Here is a 23,440-nt window from a genome sequence, read left to right on the forward strand (position 1 = left end):
TATATATATATATATATATATATATATAGATATATATATATATATATATATGTATATATATATATATATATATATATATATATATATACACGTGTATGTGTGTCTGTGTGTGTGTGTGTGTTTGTGGGGGGGGGGGGGGTCTACAGACCTGTCACAGTCTAAGTGCTAGATGCTGGTTGATTGTTGACATCATTTATAGCCCTTGCACTTTACCTTCTCATCATTTTTATTTTTTTTCTCCCCCAATTTTGCCTTCGGTTCTCCTTTTTAATTAATGAGAATTAAGATTAAATAGTAATCCGGAGTGTCTAGCCGTGTAAAAAATTTACTTCAAATGTCAAAATAATTTCCGTCACAAATCCTCGCTCTGTAGAGCCACTTGTTCTTGACAGGAAGCAAAGAAAAGAGGAATGTAGCCCAGTGCAGGATGGATGCACTTTTATACGTAGATCAATAAAATAATGTGCACGAAGAAAAAGAGTACACTTTCCTTTTCTCAGAGCGATTTTTTTCTTATCTGATGTTATTCCAACAAAACCCAAATAGCTTTAACGGTTTGGCCGTAATAATGACATTACTCCAGAATCACATTCCTACTCTATATCTGCCACACAATGCACATTCAAAGCCATTATATTCATCACTTTCTCCCATCATAGACACACACAGGCTCCATTGTCCATCCATCTACCGCAAGTGCAGCAGTGATTGACCCTGTTTCTCTGATTAACTTTCCAATCATTTGTCTGACAGGGTGTTTGGTTTTGTGTGTGTGTGTGCCTGCTCAGTCAAGGTTGTGGCGTCACACCTGTAAAACCCACCTGGGACCTGCTCTCATAAACTCAGGGTCTATTACCCATTCTGCTAGCTGCTCCCTGGCACACATGTGACCGTCCGCAGCCTTTTCGCAGATGGGTACTATAGCTCAGGTAGTCTGTCAAAGCTGTCACCGCCGCTGCCACGCTGTAAAATGGACATCTTGTGTGCAAGCTCTGCTCCTACACATCTCGCTGCTGTAATGATTACGGAAACTGTCCTGGGCAGTCTTCTATGGTCAAGAGTAATGTTTGTTGTGCTGTCTTGAAAATATGCAATAGAGGTCAAAGGAGTAAAAATGGATGTAGATGTGGACTTCTTAGTGCTCGAACCTTGAAAAAGATGCTTCTTACACCTGGGTCAACTGTTTTCCACTAGTTATTTGGAACACATTTAAAGTAAGAAGTAAGCAGACTTACATAAAGTTGGAGAGGCGATCATCTTGGGAGTTCATTTTAATTTGGGTCTTTATTAGTATTTTCAGTTTGTATAAATCTGGATTAGTTCTTGTCCCAGATGCTGAAGCCAATGGTGTGATCCATTTACCTCAGAGCTTGAAAATGGCCAGTCGCCAGTTCCAGTTTCCCTCTTGTCAGACAGTAGGAAAAAAAACAGGATGCCAACCTGAGTCTCACAATACATTTTAAAGTCACACTTTACCTGCATAACTTACTAACTGTTACATGCGTAAATAACAGAGAACTTCTAAAAAGAGTCAAACTGTGGAGTTTAACTCAATGTCACTGGGAGTAGGAGCAATCATGAAGGTGGAAGTCGGGTATGGTCCTGTAGCACCAACATTCTGACTCGTAATTTCAACTTCAGGGACCGTTTCAATTGAAATTTCTGACTCAGGATTAGAAAATTCTGATTGCAGAGGACAACTGGAATGCAGCACAAAGCCTAGTCTGACAAGGGGAAAGACCAAAATAGACTTCTACTACTTTTAAAAGCTCCAATCTAAAAAATGCCAAATGGATATAGAATTTTAAACATTTTTTAGACTTATATTCCACATAACTTTTTTTTTTTTTAAATCAAATGTTTACACTGACCGGAAAAGCACATGATTCATTTTCAGTGCACAGGGAAGATAACTGGTAATGCACCACCTCCTACCACTGTATCCTGTGTGAATAACCATCCAATGGCAATGTCATAACACCTTCAATATTCATAAAATAGAGTTTGCCTAAATCCTTATGAAGTTAGAAATTTAATTTTTGTCAGGTGGTACAAGTGCACTTAGTCTCTGCCTCTTTCAGACAAGCAAAAGGCTAGATAAATGCTAGTGTTTAGCTCGCTAGAATGGGAATTCTGTAATGTCTAGCTAGCAAAGTGCTAGCTAAATGCTAGTCTGAGAGGGCCCTGGTTTAGTCTCTGAGGCAAAAATTAATCTAGATTTTTACAAAGCAAAGACATAAGCTGCTATTTTGACACTACAGTTGTTGTTTTAACCAGTTTGTAGTTCCTCAGAAATTAATATAATTTCATAAAGCATCGCCATCTCTTTGACTGAACAATAAATCCATGGTGTTCTAAGAACTGAGGCACTCTTATATAGCTAGCTCTAGGATTTGTCAGTGTCAAATTACATTCCCAAAGAAATCTGCCAAACATCTATGAACAGAGCTCAAAATGATAGGAATTTTCTTGAGCATGACTCTGTTAAAAGTTTAAAAGCACTTAATATTTACTCTCTTGAAAAATCGTCTTGGCATACTAATTTTGTAAACAATGGGATTTGTTTGATTCCCAGACCATCGGTCAACAGCCTGCATGTGGTACTTTAGACCCTCCAAAGTGGCTCTTGTTAACTTGGCCAAAAAAGACTAGCGAGCCGAGCAGTGTTTTTAGAAATAAAGTTGCAAGAAGGTTAGGTGTTTTCTTTACTTTCATTCAGTATCTGCACATGTTTTTCATAATTTCTTTCTTTTTTTGTCCTTAGGTCATATATAACTTTTTCTTGATTCTCTTTAAAAGTGAAATATTCCGTTAAAAATGCATTGATTCGCTTGCTTTAAACGTTAGATTTCTCTTTTCTATAACCTAAAAATGGTTATAAAACAGTCATAAAAATAACCTAAAAATGGATAATAGTAAATAAAACTTTTACCATAAACCAAACATCGCTTTAAACTGCTCTGGCAAAGCTTGATAAGCAGTGTTTTTTTTTAGAAGGGTTGGGTAGGTTTTGCTGATCTGGACCGTTTTTATTCGATAGGAGTGAAAGCAAAAAGGTTTCTTTGACTTGTAAAGGTTGCAGACCCCTATTCCAGTCACTAAAGCCAATAACTAGATAGAGAGGAGGTGATACCAAAGGACACTTACACTTTCTTGAAAAAAGAAATCCAATCCCAATATACCAAAGCAGTTTATGCAAACCTTATTTTATTGATTTTTAGTCATTTATTTAATCAGGTAGTTACTTTGGGCCGAAAAGCTTAACGTCTGTTTCACAGGGAGAATAATTGGCAGTGTCCCCACCACTTAGGTTCATATCAGGTGTAAATAATCATGGACTTGTCTGTTAATAACCATTTAATTTCAAGCTTGACGGTTCTGAAACAATGTTTGTAAAAATGGCCACAACGTTGTTAAAACTGGAGTTTGCTACAATAATCCAAGTCTGCATTGGTCTTTGCCCCGCTAGTTGATTATTAGTGAGAAAGGGGTCAGCTTCAGCATATGGGACAAAAATGTACCTAAATTTTCATGAAATAGAGATGCCGTGCAACTTTTTGACTGCAGGCACAATATGAACTGCTTATACATTTACCATTGAAATAATCTGAACTCTCCCTTTAAGAGATTTTATAGGCCCCACGTTTGCAGTCATCATTGATAAACGGGCTAGGGAGGAGACAGCAGGGGCTAAGGAGATTCATAATCCTATCCCCTCTTCCTACTGATTTTCACTCTGGCTCTCTGCTGCCTAATGAGACAACAAAGCTACTGCTTTCTGTGGCTCTCAGCGCTGCACCCGCCATCGACGGGGGCCAGCAGTAACCCCTCCGTCAGGTGTTTTGTATTCCACTGGCTTCCACTCTGTGCCTTCTAGGGATCAGAGCGTCCTAATTCACTGCCACTTCTGACAGTGCGCATCAGAACCGTCTGCGTAGAGCAAGCTTAAAAACCCAACACCTCAGATTCACTTTAGGTGCGCGCGCTGCAGGGCGACCTCATCCATCATCTTGTTCTAAATGAGAGAATCAGTCCACAGAGCTCCGTCTGAAGCTCGTAACAGGGCCGCGTGCGTCTCAGTTCCGTCACCCGTTACGGATCGAGCTGGGAACCTGTGTGGGACGACTCAAAAAAAGTACATCCGGATTTTATCGGCTGCATATTCACTTCAAGAGAGCAGAATATGGGTCATGATCTGATATAAAAAGGCTATTCAATAATTCATCGGAGCTGATTAAGAGGACTCGCATCGACAGAGACACTGTCCATGAGAAATGATGTACACAGAGTGCACAGAAATGCATTTAGGCCTCTTTACAAGATTAGGACCGAGCTAAGAACAAAAGGTTCAAAACCTGCCTCTGAACTTCACTTGAGCGCTGCAAAAACATTCTGTTTTCATTCACTTTCAAGCCCCTGTTGAATTTTCCATGTTCATTGTGAGCCGGCGCATGTGTTTAGGTTTATTAGGGATCATGTGCATTTCATCTCAGTTCTGTGGGGCCCATCCATCTATTAAATATGAAAAGAACAATCTGTTACCCCGCAGAGACTGCTTCATTATTCATTAACATTTTTCACTTAATCATTTATTCACCTAAAGTATGGCTCCAAATGGCCTCTCAGAGTAGACGTTCCTGTTTGGACTCTTGTTTGTCAAATATGAGATATGTATCAGCTTTATTAGATCATTTTTCCTAACCTGCATTGACTTTTGGAGTTAGTACTTTAAAATTATTTTTATTTTTATATTTATTTATTATTATTATTATTATTTTTTTAAAAACAGCAATGTAGAGAGGGTTCTAAAATCAGAATTTTACTTTTTAAAAGTTTAACACTTCTGAATGCTTTCCATCTTTTTTATTTTTTTATATTTCCATTTGTTTTTTATATATTTGAGTGCAACACATTTTCATAGCTGAGTTTTATTATCTTTTTTTCCCCACAAAGCATTAAAACAGCTCGCTGCTGAAGTGTTGTCTCCATCCAGCAATTTGACAAAGAGCCATTTTACACTTTTTTCATATTTTGGCCAAACATGAATCAGGAGAATTTGGCAATATTTGGAAAAAAATGTTAACAAGGTTGTCCTAGGTTATACACAGATACTTTTTAATCCCAATTTTTGATCAGTGACACTTTCACAGGGCAAAATGAATAAATAGGAATTTCCATTACCTTTTCACCGTCTAAACCTGACCTGGTTCAGCCTTGGGACTACTTTGAAAAATCCAGTGGTAAAATAACATGATGGTCAAAAGTGTAGGGCATTTCCCCCCTTTTGAGTGGTTTGTTTTGCAATTACCAAAAATGATAAGTGGGCTGGTCATAAAACTCAGAGATAAAGGTCAAGATTATAGATATGAATCAAAATAAAAAGGCCTACAGATAAACAGAAATGTAAGCTGGAAACCTTTTCATCTGTCTGTCCACCCAAGAGGGGTCTGATGCCTGTATCAAGCAGTCGTCGGGTGAAAATAATTGTATTTTTTTAACACATGTCCAGGTTTGGAAAAAGATAAAAAGGGCACTCCAAACTTTTCAAGACAAAACTGCGTAGGAACCCAGTTAAACTAAGCATTTAACTTCTGAGTTGTATGTATTAAGCCGTCCCCCAATTTAACCTGATTAATTTATTCTAAGGGGAGCAGCTCAGAGATTGCACACCATGTCAAAGCACATTGCGGCTTTGTTAGAGTCTTAAACGAGTGCGACCTGTTTCTAACCCTCTGTCCTCTCCTTGTTCCCTTTGCAATAACAGAGTGGCAGACGTAAGAAAAACAAGATTCTCCGAGCGTCTTTGCCGAGGAGAAGTGACGCTGCTCCAGTGGAGTGCAATTACCTCAACATTGATGCTGTGCCCTCTTGACCGTCTGAGGATTTTCCCTTAAACGGCTGTAAGTTCGTCATTACTAATTCATTGTTTACAGCTGACGCTACATAAAAAGGTGGGATTAGGAGCAGGATGGATGAATGCAGAAGGGGGCGTCTCGTTCTTAAACTTACCGATTCATGAGCATCTGGATCTGCTTCATCGAAACTCAGCTTATGTCGTAGATGTAAACTTGTTTTTGATAAAGCGAAGCTGGTTAAAGCAAGCGACACAAAGTGCACAATACAAAACAAAGCGGGCATGAGCCTTCTGAGGAGTTTTCTTTTGAAACCACAGCCATTATGTTTCAAAGACACACTTGTTCTCTGTTAACAAAAGAAGCTGCGTCGCTTTTATTCAGTCGCTGTTATTAAGCAAAACTCCATCAACCTGAATGCCTCTAAAATCCAGGAGCTGCTACAGTTTAATACTCATATTGTCTTTTTGTTGATGTTGATTTTTCCAGCCTCCCTCAGTCTGAGGCTATGAAAGGGAGAGAGGAGTCCCAGGCTGTACCACCATGCTACTTCTGAGAAGCTGGGATGAGACTTTGGCTGGCAAAACACGAGGTATGACCATGTCGATGCGTGAGGCCTCCTTCCACCGTTTTTCTCGTGCCCGTGGAGACCCTCTGTAACAACCTGTCTTCTCTCTGCTGCATTTTATTTTTATTTTTTTTGCGTCTGCTGCTTCTTGTCTTTAAGCTCTGCGATGATGTTCTGAGACTCTTCTGGGCCTTTATTTGCTTTGTTTCTCACGCCAGGTTTGCTTGAGGGTCACAGCAATAGTTCAAGGTGGAGCCGGCAGACTAATGGTTTAAGCCTTGGTTCGTAGCATGGTGCGCACTTTGATCAATGGCACACATCAAGTGCGTGAATGCACGGTCAGACCAGAGGCCACATCGACTATTGGCCTCTTTTCCTTCGCTCTGCTTGCATTGATCAGGCAATTAAAGGATTTGTTGCTTGGGAGCTTGTGGTCAAAGTGTGAGAGTATTTCGACAGGAACTCATACTAGATATGTTCATGAACTGAGTGTGTACAGTGTCTCCCATTTTTCTCTGCAAAATGACTTAAGATCAGTCAAATTGGCTGAAGATCATCTGTGAACGTCAGTTTCCATGCCTCGCCACATAGTCTCAATTAGCTTTAGGTCTGGGTTTTGACTGGATTGCGTAACACGTTTTAATCTGAACCCCACACCATTGTAGCAGTGGCTGTATGTTTAGGGTCGTTGTCCTGCTGGAAGGTGCACCTCCACCCCAGTCTCATGTCTTTTGCAGCCTCTGACGGGTTTTCATCCAGGACGGTCCTGTATTTAGCTTCTTCCATCTTCTGGTCAACTCTGACCAGCTTCCCAGTATCTGCTGAAGAACGGCATTCCCGTAGCATGATGCTGCCGCCTCCATGCTGCTTTTTGCATGGATGATGTGTTCAGGTTGGCGCGCGGTGTTGGTGTTCCATCACACCGAAGCGTTTTGCATGCGGGCCACAATGCTCAATTTTGGTCTCATCTAACAATAGCTGCCTTTTCCAAATCGTTAGCTGGGCGGCACCTGCATGGCTCCTGGCAAACCTTACACACAACTCCGGAAGGATTTTGACTTCCACTCTTATTTTAATTACTCACTATTTCCTTACCAGACGATTCCTGAAGGCAGTTGAATTTCATTTTGGAGTATCAGAGAAAAGAGGGATGGTTATAAATGAACGCCACACACTAGAGTTTTCCTTATAAAAACCACGTACCGCTTTCTACCCACTTCATGATGAAACGCTGCTTCGCGTTGGCCTAGCACATGAAATCCCAACAAGATGTATTAAAGTTTGTGGTCGTAACGAGCCGAACGTGTGGGTAGGGGATGTGTGTGAAAAACCAGGAGACTGTATGTTTTGTATGACAGGACGAAAGGGGAGACATTTTTGTTAAATTACAAAGGTCAAATACATTCGCAGCGAGAGGTCATTATCATGTCAGTACATTCCATCATTTTTCCCCACATCTATTTTTCTCCAGTACCAAGCTGTATTAAACACTCCATTGAAGTGCTTTCGCCGACTACTTATCTAACACCCTGTACCTTTCCTAACTCAGTCCTCCCTCCTTCCCTCCAGTTCCCTCCTTCTCCTCTCCACACACTATTAATCAGCTGTGAGACGTTGAAGAGGCATGAGTCTTGTGGCAAAGGTGCGGGAGGAAGGAATGAATTTTCTTAGTTTTTTTTTCTTTAGTAAGAGATGGGAGCCAGCGATTGTGGGGAGAGCAGGAACTTGGAGTGGCGGTGGGGGTAATGGAGTATGCAGGCAGTGCGTGAGAGAGTGCGCCCGAAAGCAGTGCCAGGGCACAGTTCCTCCCATTACTTTAAGTAGCTGCCTCGGCCAGCGGCTTTGTAATGAAGTGCCTCGGTGTCGGCCCTCTGCCGTTAGCAGAAAGTCACACAGCGGCTTCAGCTGGTGCTGACGTGGCGCTTTTCCTACTATCGCCTTACGTCAGAAGGTATTACCATATAGATGTTGTAGCTCATTTATGCCCTACCGCTGTTTTTGCAATAATAATAAGAAAAGAGAGCCATGCTTACAGTTACAGATTACCAACTTCTCATTATTGGGAGTGTTAATGGAGTTGAACATTTTACCTACCATGAAGCTGGTAGGTAAAAGGTATAGAAAAAAAATAGACTGAGAACTTATTAGAATAATAATGTCTCATGAGCTTTTTTTTTTAATTTCTTCCTAAAAGCCCTTTTCTCCAACCCTTGTGTACCTAAGCTAATAGGATCCCGGCCCTCTCATTATAGCAGCAAAACCCAGTGCCATTAATTAACTGCAGTGTGGCTTTTCAATCATTTTTCAGTCAAATCCATTCAACGAGAGCCTCCCATTCAGACTCCGGGTAGCCGTGTCATCAGTCATAGATAATAAACCGGTGAAATACACTGAGGCGGCAATCTTCGATGTGTGAAAGATATGTTTTTTTTTTTTTTTCCCAGGGTCGCCCTTCTTCCTCTCTCTGCTGATGCACAGAATTCAGTTCACCACACATTTCTGCTTTGGGGTGTAACAGTGAGATAAATCAGCTCCTCCTCTGTTTTCTCCTTTTAGTGTGGGGTTACACCCTTCTGCTCAAACGTCTAGTGTTACGCTGCATTTCATTTAAGAGAATCAGAGTTTTTCATTTCACTTTGCTTTCATGTTTTCTGTAATACATTTTTTTTTTATTTTAAAGAAAAGATTCTTCTTAAGTTAGAGCACTGGACAAAGGATCAGGGAATTAGGAAGCCTTAGATGGATAAAGAGACAGGAAAGAATCAGGGGAAAAAAAGATAGATAAACCGGGTAATTAATGGCACACTCTCCCCCATTGACCGCTGAAGATAGGTACCAGCACCCCCCACCAACCCCACCCTGCACGGATAAGAGGGTATAGATTGGCATTACAGCGGTCAAATCCTGAGCAGAATTGCTGAGCAGCTTTTTGCATGATCCCAGTGCTATTTTTGACCACAAATCTTTGCCATGGGAAGACCTCTTTGCAGAGTTGGCCCAAGGCCACCTAACCTGTAAGGGCCTCCCATAAGAGCTTGAGGTACCATACATCTAAAAAATTTAATTGAGAATATGAATACTATTAAATTTTAGTTGATGGTTTCAGTAGAGATAAATTAAAAGATTGTTTTAGTATTTTAATTTTTTTTTTTTAAAGGAATAGGCAAGTTTACTTTGGAAAAGCGTGATCCACATTCTTTGATGGTTGTGTTACCATAGCTACAGTCTGTTGCTCCGAGTTTAATCTTTTCCTTGTTTGTTCACAAATATATCTCTGCAAAAAATAACCAATTATGCCTGATTGCTTTTAGGATCAGCCAATTACACATGGCCCCCTTTCCCAGATTGCACCAAATCTGTGTTAAGACGGCGTTTGAGAGGCCCCAAATTTAATTCTTCTTACGGCCCCACACAACCTTGGACCAGCCCTGCCTCTTTGCCTTCACTCTTATCTTTAACTTTCTCCACAGATTCTAGTAGGGACTCTGGCTGGGCTGCTTAAAAATGAAAAATAAATAAATAAATAGTTCTAGTGGGAAAAAATGTGCTGGACGCAATAAAAAATAACTTTAAACTTAAATCTACCAGGGGTGTAAATAATTTTGAGCTTTACTGTATTTAGAACATGAACTGTGATTAACTGATACAGTTCTTATATTCAGATTTAGATAATATGAGGACAATTGTTGCTAGTGTTTGATTATGAAGGAAGTAAGATTTTCTGGCTAAAATCCTGAGCAGAAGGACCTTCATACCGTGACTGCATTTCTGCTGCTATAAAGTCATAACAAACTCATTTGGTGTTTATTATGGATTAGGCCTGATCTGAAATGTTAGCTAGGAGCTGATTCAAGTATACATATGTGCCCTTGGGCTTTGAGTCACTTCACAACCTTTGCCAATGTGTATTCCCTTTTTACACCCATGTTTTCATGGATTATAGTGAGACACTGTCAGTGGCTCCATTGTCGTGTATAATTTTATTTAATTGTTATTTTCTGAAACAACTTTGGGATCGTGTGAAACATGAGCGATGATGACCTTTGATAAAAACCAAAATAATTATTAGCGGGTTTCTGCTGGCAAATATTGGAGGGATGCCGTCACATTTACGGGAAAGTAAAGTCTGAGTAAATCATAGAAGACGACTTTAAATGTTTAGCACAAAATCTCCTCCTGAGGCTTACGAACGGATGCATCGTTGCTACGTAACATCCTAGAGGAGATGGTTCCATTTTTTACCAGAAAAAGCTACCTCTGAAACAAAGACATGTATCACAAAGACCAGCATCCACTGCTGGCTTTAGCTGCTTCTTTCTTTGTACCGGATATGTTTATATTCAGGTGTAGTAGTAGAAAATGGGATTTCCAACTTTACTTCCACTCGTAAACATTCTGCTTTGTCTACATACCGTACATTTTCAGCAAGAATACATCTACCATTAGGACCAGAGCACTTATCTCTTTAGATGTCAAGAAAGCAATAGAACCATTTTTGGCTGAATGATCTCCACAGTTACATTGAGGTGTGTGGGAAAATTTAATCCATCTCATAGTTCTTATTGCCCAAAAAGTTTCAGGTTATTGAACACCAACAGCACTGAGCATGTTAGGAGTCACTGATGCTTCTTAGCTTTACGGAAAAATCTTCTAAAAGGTTGCAGCGCAATAATGTGGTGCAAGTCCCCAGTTGGTTGTTAATTTTAGTCTGATCATATCTTACGCTCATTAGCATTAATTAAATTTGACCCCACATGCTTTGACTTGACCTAAATACTACTGCTAGGAACCGTGTGGCAGGATCGATCAGGCTGCAAAACACCAGATCGATGGAGCTTCACTCATCCCTGCCCCCCAGCTGAGACGCAGCAACATAAGTCACCTGGAAAACAGCCTGCAGATCCCATCATTAGCTGAGCGCTGCACTTCCAACATTTGCTTTGGTGGCATCTGTTGTTTTCTGGCACATGCTCAGACGCTGCTGTGAGGAGGCTTCAGGTGCTGTCAATGTTTGTGCTCCAGTTGTTGGGTAGATCTAGTGCCTAAATGAGTTCTTGATTATGTGAACTGAACCACAACGAACTCATCATTTTTTGTTTGTTTTACCTGATTTGGCATTAGTGTCAACACGTGCTGGATGCAGCGAGACTGTGCCGTCTTTTTTATTTTCATTGTTGTAAATTTAGACTGAATTAAACCAAAGAGGCAGGCTTGTGATCTTGATGAGAGCTTTTGCAGCATTTTCTATCAATGTTTCTGTTCTTCTTCCATGGATATCATAACTAACCATTCATGTGTGGGACTGTGTGTGTGCTGACGCTACAAGATTATGTTGTTTGTCTGTTTTTGTCCACGTCCACCTTACCCCAACTCCTCACTGTAAGTATGTACATGTATTTATCTGAGCTCTGCCTCCCCTGGGTTGCCGTTTTCTGCTCTTAGCCAGAGGTTGGGCTGTAGAGGCAGGTGAATGATTTGTTTTTGCTGCATGAATGCCAGGGGTCAGCATTTTTATGCAGCCATGATTGACAGGAAACACTTGTACTTGCACCTCGAGGAGTAACGGTGCAGGGTGTTTATTGCTTTGCTGTGGGGCTGAAGCCATATATGATTGCAACCGGCTAATAACGCAAACATAATTTCACATACGTGTGCTGTAACTTGAAGTGGCACTGAAACATATGCAGCTATTTGGGTTTCATGCTATACATGGCTAAGTTGTATTGCTAAAGTAATGTTCTGTGAAAAGCTTTTGAACAGTTAATATCTTACCTGCTGTGAGGTATGGGCCATTATGAGGATCTCTGGGTATGACGTCAAAGTTCCACAATGTCGTGGTAGTTACACGTATATTTAAAATAAAAACACAAAGCACGATCTAACCGTTTTTTATTAAAAATTAAAAGAAATATCCTAAAGGAAAAACTATAGACTATTCACCTGTTAGATTTATATTCAAAATAACTCTTAAACGGTTACCATTCAAATTATTTGACTCTTTTGCCATGCTGCCCTTAGCTGATCAATAGTGCGAGTATAACGAGCTGATCTAAGGATATTCAGAGGTTTACACAGTCATGTTCAATAAATTAGAATTTGAATATTTTTGAAAAGCTTGTTTATTTCAGTAACTCACTTTACTAAGTGGAACACATTATATAGATTAACACAGACTGATTATGTTTTAAAGCCATCAGTTCTGTTAATTATATATATATTTAAACCTCCAGCTAATAAAACACAGGCTTAAAGATTAGCATATTGCATCAGACCAAAAAAAAGCAAAAATCTTCATGGAGAAATGAGGGCTTAGTAAAAAGTATGTTTAAAGATATATAGCCACATTATATGCTTAAAAAAGGCTCAAAGATCATTTGATCATGATAAAATAAGTTATATACACACCAAGCCTCCATTCTGATAATGTTTTGGTGGTCCTTTTTGTGGATAAATATAGCCCCAGCGCCAGGCACGATTAGCACATATAAACAGACATGGCGCCATCTGGCGACAGTATCGCAGAACTGTTTGCTTAATTGGTAAATCAAAATTAAATAATGGCGGACCGAGCCTGAACCTCTGCGATGCCTCGCAATAAAGCGGCAGCTTGGCGTGATCAAAGACCAACCGTTAGTAATTAAATAAACCAATCTACAAAAACTTTAACAGCCACATATCAGAGCGTTTACTCACTAGAAACCTCTAGTAACGCTGATACTTTCCCTGACATCTCAGTAAAAGGGCTTGTAGAGAAATGTAGAGATGGTTTGTTAAAAGATTTTAGCTGTTTTGACTGGCAGCTATCTTGACACCGACAATGGTCTCATGCCTACTTGTTGTAGACAACTCTCTAGGGTTTTAAGTCAGTATAACTCCAGATTAGTAGGCCCTGGAGGCAAAAGCTAGAAGTCAGTTTGAAAGGGGCCAAAACAAAAGATGTCTTTTATGGTTTTAAAACCACTCAAATCTCCAAAACAATGATCACAGTTTATGTGTTTTGTGATCCTTTAAAATATTGTCACATTTATATGTTTATCATTATGCAGAAGCTGATAGCACGGGAAACTGAGGTAGAAGGGAAAGCACCCCTAATGATCTCCCTGAGAACATCACATATAACATGTTTCTGTTCAGAATCATTAGAAAAGTAAGGCTGTGTAAAATCAGTTGTTTGATTTTCCTACCACAAGCCTTCACTCAATTTACTGTATTTTAATCTTTACACTTTACTTCTGTATCTGACAGATTCCCTGACCCAAAATGCTTCAGGAAACCCGTTTTGTCAGTATCTGACATGGTTGGATTCCTTTGGAAATCTACCAGATATTCCTAACTTGGGCCTAAAGGGATAATTCTGAGTTTTTTTTAAGGGAAATTTGTCTTGACCTCTTGAACAACCCATAAACTTCAGCTTCCCGGACCAACTAATCTAGCTTTAAAACAAATGAAGCTCCCAAGAGTTATCTACAGCAGATACAATATTCTACCCTTTTAACAGATCATTGTTTCAAAAATGCTGAATTGTCCCTTAAATCCAGTACTATTGTGGAATAATATCTTGATGTGCAATTAATGCTGGAAAATGTGATTTGATTATGTTGTTACACAGAAGCTGCAGCTAATGAAGCATATTCAAATCTCTTTACCTTCAGCACAGCTTCACTTTTATACCGAAGTTACGTAAGCTGTGTTGTACTATCACTGATTGTATAGCAGGAAAAAAAAAAGACTACCCCTGCTGGTATACTGCTGTAGAGAAGTCCGTTACGCCCCCAACCACCCTATAAGAGACTGGATGGCAGTGTATCATCTGTCATTCCACTCTTAAAATCTTTAACAGACTGTCTCCGAAGCTGCAAAGATAAAATGGTGCAGCAGCGGCAGTGACCCTAGACCATCCTTGAATACACTCTCTTCTGTTAGCAGGACCGGATGTCAGGCAGCATCTCTCAGCCACGCTTCAGCTGAAATGTCAAGGCTAATGTTCACCTCATATCTCTGGGCTCACCACGGCGCGATCTACCCCCACTTCAGACTCTCAACCTCAGTCTGGCCAGAAGCCTCCAGCAGCCCTTCACCGTGACTCTGTTTGCCACTAGATATTCTTAAAAGTTATTGATTATGTTTTGTCAAGGGAAGAAAATACCCGCTAGGAGTATAGCAGAAGAACTCCCAATAGGGAGCTAATACCTCCCCGAGGGACCCCATTCACATTCTGTCAAAAGCTGTGATATGTGGCAGATAAGCTACGGAGAGAGGGAACTGGAGAGAGGAGCAGTGCTGGATGGGAAAATGCGAGGCTCTAAACAGGGCTTAAAGACACAGGGAAAGAGAAAAGATGTCACATGGGCTATTCTAAAGCATACAAACATAATGGGTTTGTCAAAGTCTGGCTGATTAGACAAAATGCACCTGAATACAATGCAGAGCTCCTGCATCTATTTAACTTCGCCTGTGTGTTCAGTCGATTGTTCCTGTTTGCATCTCACATCGATTTCTAAAAGCCAGCGTGGAGTATCACAACTATTGAAAACAGTAGAAGATTGCTCAGTTGGATAATCGCCGCAGGCGTTTTCATCCGCACCAGGAATTTGTTTCTATCTTCTTTTTCTGTTAAACATCACAAAGAAAGATATTGGGAAAAGTTTGCAGCCTCAATTTCTTTGTATAGTTTTACCTTTTAAAGCTCAGTTTTTCATCAGTTAAAATGTACATATTTCAAATTCAAGGAACCAAGAGGCATTGTTTTAGTCAACTGCGACTAAAAAATATGTCTGAAAATAGGGTTGGCTGCATGGAGCTGCTTTCACTTGAATCACAAATGAAATAATACTTTTTCTGTACACAACCTTTTAGATTGTTCTACTCATAGCAAATCATTTGTCTATAACTGAGGGTAAGGCTCTTGTCATATCAGGCTTTGTCAATGTTTTTAGGCTCTTGTAGATGTCTCCATCGACATTTGAGTGTTCTCCTCATTACGCGTGACAGGACTTGAGAGATCCCTAACTGTTTTGAGCATTGCCAATTCTTCTTTTGTGAGATCATGGTGGGTCATTATCCTGGCGGCAGCATATCATAGTCCTGGGTGATTATAATCACAGCAGTGGTCTTTGCACAATGGTGTGGATTGGTCATCAAAGAATTTGAAGTAGGACTGGCCATGCTGTCCTCATGTTAAGGCTGCAACCTTATTATTACACTTTGGTGTTAATGCTTATAGTAAGGCTTTTGGAACAACTGGGAATACTGCGTACCACTGCGGCTCTGGCTGGAGCCATTAAGTACTGTGCTCCATGCAGGTGCTGATGTGCTGCACCTTCTCGGCTCCTGGGCTCAGATTTGTTGCTTGACCAAAGGAAGTTGTTCATGTGGTAGTTTGAATGCAAAGTGCACATATCAAATAACTATTTCATATTTATATCTAAAGCTAGGGTTAGTGATTTTTCCGGAAGTTTCCCCTAGTCCCTTTTTGAAAAACTGTGAATGCGCAAGACCAGCTTACCTCGCTCTTCCGCTCTTCAGTGGGATCGCATCTTAAAAAGATCCCAAATCCACTCTGATCTTATTAGGCCTTCCTCTTCGCGTTATAAACATGAACGCGATTCGCTTCATGCGACTTTCTGCCATGTTCAAAGTCTACAGTGAAAACAGTGGATCTACAATGAACGGGTAACTGCTAAGCTAACTGCTAACCTAGCCGTTAACCTAACCAGATACATAAACACTAGAAGCGCGCATGTGCAGCCAGCAAGCGGAAACTACGAAGGAACGAGCACGGACACTGGCGTTACGTGAGCGCGTCAGAATGATTGGCGTGTGGGACAACCAATAGATGAGGTGATACCCCCAGAACTGGAGGGACAGAGGGGGGGTGAGAGCAGGAACAAACTCTGTCAAATCCAAGCCCTTTAACATGCCTGCAGCTCCAACAGAAAACAGTTTTTTAACCTCCTTTTAATGAATAATGTTTTTACTACTTTCAGGATGGAAGGACCGTTTTACCCAGTGTTACAAAAAGTGTTTCTGAACAGGATTACCAACTATAGTTTTAATGGTGTGACAAAGGATAAACAGTCACTGGAATAGTGGGTTATAGGGTGTAAAAGGAATTCAAAATAGTTGCAGTGGGTCTAAAAAAAATCAGACCTCATTGTGACTGGTTCACAATAATCCGTGAAAATCAGATACATTTTAGATTTTGCTTACATGGTTTCCTCCCAGGCATGTGAAGGGGTTCAGTTGTTAGCAATGTTACATTGAAGCAAGACGGTTCTGGACAAGGTCTTTCTGGATGGATTGTGCATATTTTCCTTATGCAGGAGTAGGTTCACTAAGGGTGCTCTGGTCTCCTCCCACTGTCCAAAAATATGCATTATAAGCTAATTGGTTGGTCTAAATTGGCCTTAAGTATACATGTGTGCGTGTGTGTCTGCCCCATTCCTCTGTTTGCGGCCCTGTGATGAACTGCAACAAGAATGACCCCTGAAGTAGGCATTATGGAAAGTTAGAGGTTGCTGAACAGCCCCTAGTCTTTTACCTAATATGCCTATCACACCTTTAAAATGTGTAAAAAGTATTAGATGTAACCTCTTTATCAGCTGTTTTAACAGGTTGTTTTCCATAGTACTCTAAAACCACTATTTGCGAGCATGTCGATTTTACCCCTCGGAATGCACATTTGGTGTAGGGAGAAACAACACTGAGAGGAATCCAGTGTTATCAGCTCGTACTGCTAATACAAGTTAGAAAAATCTACTGGCTTTCTGGGCATTACATGTTAAACTTGGATGGGAGCTCCCTCCCAGATCCAACACCACTCGTTAAGGGTTGATTCTCTAAGGTAGATGAACGCAATTCCTCTCAGAATGATGATTAAACCGAATCTGAATTGATATTAATGCAGTTCTGACTGCTGTTTATATGGTTTGCAAAGCACACGGTCTGACTTGGTGCCTTTGTGTTTTGACTATAAAGCAAGTTTCCTGTAACCCTTTTTTCTAAAACAGTTGGTATGGAAAACGATAGCTGGCTAGTTCACTTACCATGAGCTGTGATTGGCTGTTGTTGGCAGACTTGACAATAAGGAGAGAGGAGAGGGCAACTGCTGTGATGAGCAGAATGAGTCACTGAGGTGATGGCAAGGGTACAGGACTACTTTCAGAGGGTAGAGTCCTGGGAGTAGGTGCTCTTACGTGTGTGGGTGTGTGAGACATGTTTTGCTGGAGGTGGGGTGTAAATAAAAAGCAAGGCTAGAGGTGGATTGGGTGTGAAATTAAACCCCATCCCAACATTGTGCCACCTTTAAAAGATGAGATAATAAGAACAGGCTCACACAACCAGACTTTGATGGTAACCTTATTAAGAATGTGTGTGTGTGTGTGTGTGTTTCTTTAGAAAGATAAAAAAAAACACTTGCCAACCCAGGAGAGAATACTGAAACGTTACACTATGCATGCACCAGGCCGCTGAGTCATCTATATGTTCTATAAAACTCATCTATGATAAAAGTAGGTGCTGGATTATCTGCTTTAAATTGTCCCAGGCTGGTATAGGTCTCTGGGACATTCATATTAATAGTGAAAACTGACAGCTTATCTCAAGATTCAAGCTGTTTCTGCTTCAGGGCTCTCGCATAATGTGCCTATTTATCTTTCTAAGGCTTTGGCTGCGCCCCTAATATGCAATGCAGTTTTGGTCACAATGCGGTGGGAGAAAAAAAAAAAACATCCAGAGAAGGATGAATGGATGAGTTCAGGAGACAACAAATATATGTTTCATAGACTCCAATAAAATACAAATAATGCTAGCTTCTGTAAAGAAAGCTGTTAGCAATATTATTCTAAATATCACAAACAGCATAGAACATGATATTATTTGTTGCAAGTAGTTTTGGGGAATGAAGTTGAAAAAAAATATCATGGTTTTGCCCATGTCAAAAAACAAAAGAGGCCACCTTTCTGCCTGTAAAGGGCAAAATCAGGTTGGACACTTGGATAATATACTTCTTCCGAGGCCCACTGGAACAATATTGTCAGTCATGACAAAACTACCCTTTGACATAATCTGTAACTGCTGCCCGAGAGTCTGATATCCTTTATAAAGTAAGGAATCCCTCAGGGTGACATGAGATAGCACCCTCTCTATTGCTCTGAATCTTCAATAAAAGCAACTGTGTGTGTGTGTGTGTTTTCAAAGAAATGTGAGAGCATCACATGACTGGGAGATATTGCTGATTACAGCGTCAGCTACAGTTATTTGCAGCCTCTGTAAAGATGTGTTAAAGGCCTTAAGATAAAATACATCTTGTAGTGCAGTAACATAATCTCACACTGAAATGTTTAGAGAAATACAACAAATACAATTTAAGCAAAAATCTCAGTTGCAAAACAAAACAAAAATCCCTGGTAACACAGATAACAGCAACCATATCCATCCATCCATCATATCTTCTTATCCATGCAGCAGGGTTGCTAGAGTGCTGGTACCTATCTCCAGATTTCATTGGGTGAGGGGTTGGATACACCCTGGACATGTCGCCAGTAGACTTAGATTATATAACTCAAATATAAATCCTCAAATCTGAAGGGGCAAGATTAGATTAATACATATTTATTCATCCTTCAGATCATAAAATGAAAAAGATGAAGTCTGGGTACTCAAACATCTATCTGAACACAGTTTATTTATTTTTTTCTATACAGAGCTGGAAGACAATAAAAGACAATTCCAGACTTTTCATGACTGCATAGGAACCTTGACTATCTGTTTGCCAACCAGTTGTTTGGGAATGATGCTAGACAAAGGTATTTTCAGTTCTACCTTCATATATATAAACACATTGCGTTTGGGACCATAACTCAAATTGTGTGCTGTGTACAGCATTAGGTATGGTGGAGGATCTGTGATACTGAGGACTTGTTTCTCTCCCCAAAGGCCCTGTGAAAATGTTCAAAACGGCATTGCATCATGAACTAAGAAATCTGCTCACTGAGTTTCTTCAACAGGACAATGATCCTAAAACAATACACAAATTAACAGCCACGGTTCACTGGACACAAATATCAACTCTCTTCATGGCCAACTCAGACCTCAGACACAACATTCTGTCAAAGATATCTTGGGTGAGCTGAAGAGAAGAGCAAAAGTGAGGAACCAGGACCCAGGGGAGTCTAGACTCTAGAGAAAGATGGTGCAAAAAGTAACTATGTCAATGATCCCCCTCTCTGTTTGCTAAACCCTCGTGAAATACTGCAGAAAATAAAGCGTTGACCTGTTAGTAAAACAAGGTTGTACCCATTTGTGCCACCTCCACCAGCCAAATGGTGTGTTAATATACAAAACAATCTGCATAGCCATCTACGCTATCAGCCAATTGCATACTTGGATTATCTCCTTTTAATGAATTCAACTTTTGCCACAATTAGTCGAAATGCGGAAGAGCTACTAAAGCTTTAAGTTTGTTCTTTCTTCTTTAAATGCGGAAACGTGCTCCAATCTGACAAAACCGACAACTAATCTGTTATGAACTCTATTAGATCTATTATTAAATATCGGCGCAGAAAGTTACACACAACGTTGGAAAGATCTTTTCATAGGATATTCTAAGATATATCAGGAAGGACTAGATAGAGTGCTCTGTGTCGTGCAGCTCTGATGTGCTGCATGCTTTTTCTAGCATGATAGATCAGTTGTGCATCTTAAGAGACAGTAGGGACATGCTTGAATGGCTAAAGCTGATAGACAGTGTTCATTACCCAACATCGGGCTTTGCATGCCTTTAAAACATAAATGGATTATTTCACAGCATGGGTATGCATCATTCAGATTGATGTAGCCATCTCCCGTTTGCCCGAGCACATGTATGGGAGGAGGGTCAGTGTGGACTATGTCGCATGTTTTGCGCGTGTTTCAGCAGTTTTGCGCGTGTGCACTTTGGTTCCTGTCATGATTGCGATGGAGCCAACCCTTTAGAAAAATCAATCTGTGTGAGTGACCAAGGATGAGAGCGAGCACCGAGGCAAAGACACATGCAACACACGCACACACACACACACCGTGAGGGCCCTGTAAGCCATCGAAAATAAGTGCAGGAAAGGACAATTGCAGAGACAGAGATGTTCTGTTTTCACTTCTCTGGAGAATAAGTTGCCACTTATCTTGCACATGTAATCACGCTCTCGCCCTTTCTCCATCCTTCTCTGTTCTTTCCTGCTTTCCATCTCACTTCAGAACTCCTCCGCTCTCTCCATTGTTTCTCTTGTGCAACGTGCCACTTCTCCCTCTCTTCTTTCCTATCTCTCCTTTCTTCCTCACTGCCTTTTAATTAAAATCTGTCCATATCAAGTGATTCAGTTTCAGTGGTGATTTAAATGGAGGGCCTGACATAAACGTAGCATTACTGTCAGACCAAAGCAAATTTCATCAGCCCTGGTTAAATTTGCAGTGCTGGCTTCTTTCCAACAGCCTTTTTATTCTGCAGCCAATATCTGTGCCATCACCTGTCTATCCGTTATATCCTCTCATGCGATCTAGTTCTACATCTTATCTAAGTTATGAATTAGAGAGACAGGAGAAGAATATTTATTTAAGATGGCCAATCCAGATGTTTAGGCAAGTGTGTAAAAAATGCAAGTGTGTAAAAAAAGATTTTTTTTTTTGGAAAAGTAAAAAAGAAAAGACTAAACTCATATTCCGGATTTGCTTTCTAAGCACCATAATAAGCTATGAATAGTTTATCAAACATCAATTTATAAATTTTTTATCTAATCATATTAAGTTTACATAATGCACTTGGAAATGTTAATTATTAATAAACTGGATCTTTTTTAAATTCATGGTACTCTGTACCTCTCGATTTTTTTGTCTCTGTCCTTCTTAACCCAGTAATTCAATCTGCTTCAGATCTGTTGCTGTCCTGATGAGTAATGGTCACCACCCACATAAAATCATTTGTAAATTGTTTTGGTGTTTCACAGACTTGTTCATGATGCGAACACTGGCAGTGTATAATTGTTTGCTAAAGGAATGTTTAACATGGCGGCTTGTTAATGTTCTGATTAACAGGACTTTGCGTTTTTGCGTTCTGCATGTTTTGCATTGGTCAGGAATCTTATGCTTGTGTAAATCTTAAGATTTTGTTTGGTAAAATCCGCTTGTGTTTCATTCCCTCTGTGTTCATTTCTTTGTTTATTAGTCTGTGTTCTCATTAGTTCTGGTGGTTCTTGTTCTCCCACTCATTCACCTTCCCAGTTTTTTAAAGCTGCCCAGTTTCTTTACATCTTTGGCAGACTCTTCCTTTCATCATTGTTTATTGTATGTATTCCTTTTGTGCCTGTTCTTTCTGTTAAGACTTTATTACATCATTTGTCATTGCAACATGAGACTTAGGCCCCATCCCCACAGAGACAAGATCAGGTGTATCCGCAAATGTATTTTGTCACTTAGGTTGTGCGTCCACATGGATGCGGCATTTTGGGACACCTAAAATGATCATTGTTGAAAACATGTCCCAGAGTGAATACATTTCAAAGGTTCATTTTTCCATGTGTACATACGAGCCACATGTTTTCTTAAGCAATATTGTCGTAACTTTGCCTCCTTCTGTAACCCACATGCGCATTACTTTCACAAATAACAACAAAGATGGCGCTGTCTGGGGTTGCGGCTCTGTTATGGCCGTTAGTAGCGTCCTTGGACTCTTCCTGTCTAACGAGCCCGCTCTACACAGCGTGTCCCTTGTGTCTGATCCCCTGGCATGGTGCTGTGTTTACTTCAAATGAGTTCTCTGCTCTGCACATGGCCGGTGTTTTTTTTTTTTGCATGTTTCTTTGGCAGTGTCACAGCGCCACCAATGGGCCTAGCGTACCTACTAAAGCCTTTTCAGTTGTGCTGCGTCCTTTAGAGAGGACGTACATTTTGTTTTATCATTCGTCTCTGTGTGGACAAGGCCTTAAGTTGCTTTCTTTGTGCTTGGGTCCACCTTGCTCATAACATCCTCAGCCAAACAAGAGAATGTGCCTTCTACAATAAATGCCTGCTTAATGGTTGCCTCATGATATATTTAAGCAATAGCTAGCTGTGCTGCGGTGTTGCTATTGCTAGTTTGTTTGCAAACAGGAACAACATTCAGAGTTACTGGTTAAGATGTGTTACTTTTATTTTGGTGTTCTATGACAGTGCTACGTTTGAGCATAATTTTTAGCATCAGCTGCACAAAAACGCGAAGTTTGGGTGTCCATCAGGCACCCTAAGGTGGAAAGCAGCTTTTAGGGCACACTGACCCTCCAGCCACTGGATGTCTATGAATATCTGTTGTTGTTTTTGGCTAATAAAAGTTAGCTGGTCTTTATATAGAATATAAACAATTGCAGAACTTAAATCTTATAGCCCATTGGTCCAGTCTACGTTTGGCTTTAAATAAAATTTAAGTAAGGCTTGATTAACCAGTTTGATCAACCCAAACAACTTTTCAGCCCCATTTGGACACTAAAATGCATATTTATGTAGGTGTCTTTTCACCTTCACTTTTAAACAAGATTTTCCACATTGTTCTGAACTGGATATGAATATAGAATAGGGAAGTCGAAGAAATAAACATAAGTTGATCTTAAATATAGTTTTAAAGCACTGCTCCCAAATTCCTACCTGTTCTGAGCAGGCCATAGGCTATGTAGGGAAACCGGTTGTAATGTCGTTAAGTCATTTTTTACTGTTTGATGCTAAAGCTGCTGCCGTTAGATCATTTGATCTAATGACTAATTCTGCTTGCATTGTGTCAGCTGCAGTCATGGCAAAACGTTTAAAAAGTGTTAGCTACCTCTATAAAAAAATTATATAAAGGGAGAAAACTGCATAAAAAATATTATTTCAAGATATCACGAGAAAATGCTTATAAATACAATTTCACATTACACCAGAACAGCAGTGGTGTCCAGTTAAGGGTCTCTAGAGCCAGTGTCCTATGTTTTAGATGTGCTCCTGATTTGGCACATGTGACCTAAATCAGTGGGTCGGTCGC

General features: G+C 40.2%; 1 protein-coding gene across 3 annotated transcripts in view; it reads left to right on the top strand.

Moving 5' to 3' along the window:
- The window catches only part of LOC105938069 (glutamate receptor ionotropic, NMDA 2B), a 207,420-nt gene that overhangs the window by 2,917 nt on the left and 181,063 nt on the right, over nt 1-23,440 (top strand). For all 3 annotated transcript variants that reach the window (XM_021307125.2, XM_021307126.2, XM_012879685.3), the window contains exons 2-3: nt 5,765-5,900; nt 6,342-6,444. In XM_021307125.2, the coding sequence (XP_021162800.2) occupies nt 6,418-6,444 (27 nt within the window). In that variant the 5' untranslated portion in view covers nt 5,765-5,900; nt 6,342-6,417. The remainder of the gene's footprint in view (nt 1-5,764; nt 5,901-6,341; nt 6,445-23,440) is intronic.

This window comes from Fundulus heteroclitus, chromosome 16 (assembly GCF_011125445.2).
Source record: "Fundulus heteroclitus isolate FHET01 chromosome 16, MU-UCD_Fhet_4.1, whole genome shotgun sequence".
NCBI lineage: Eukaryota > Metazoa > Chordata > Actinopteri > Cyprinodontiformes > Fundulidae > Fundulus > Fundulus heteroclitus.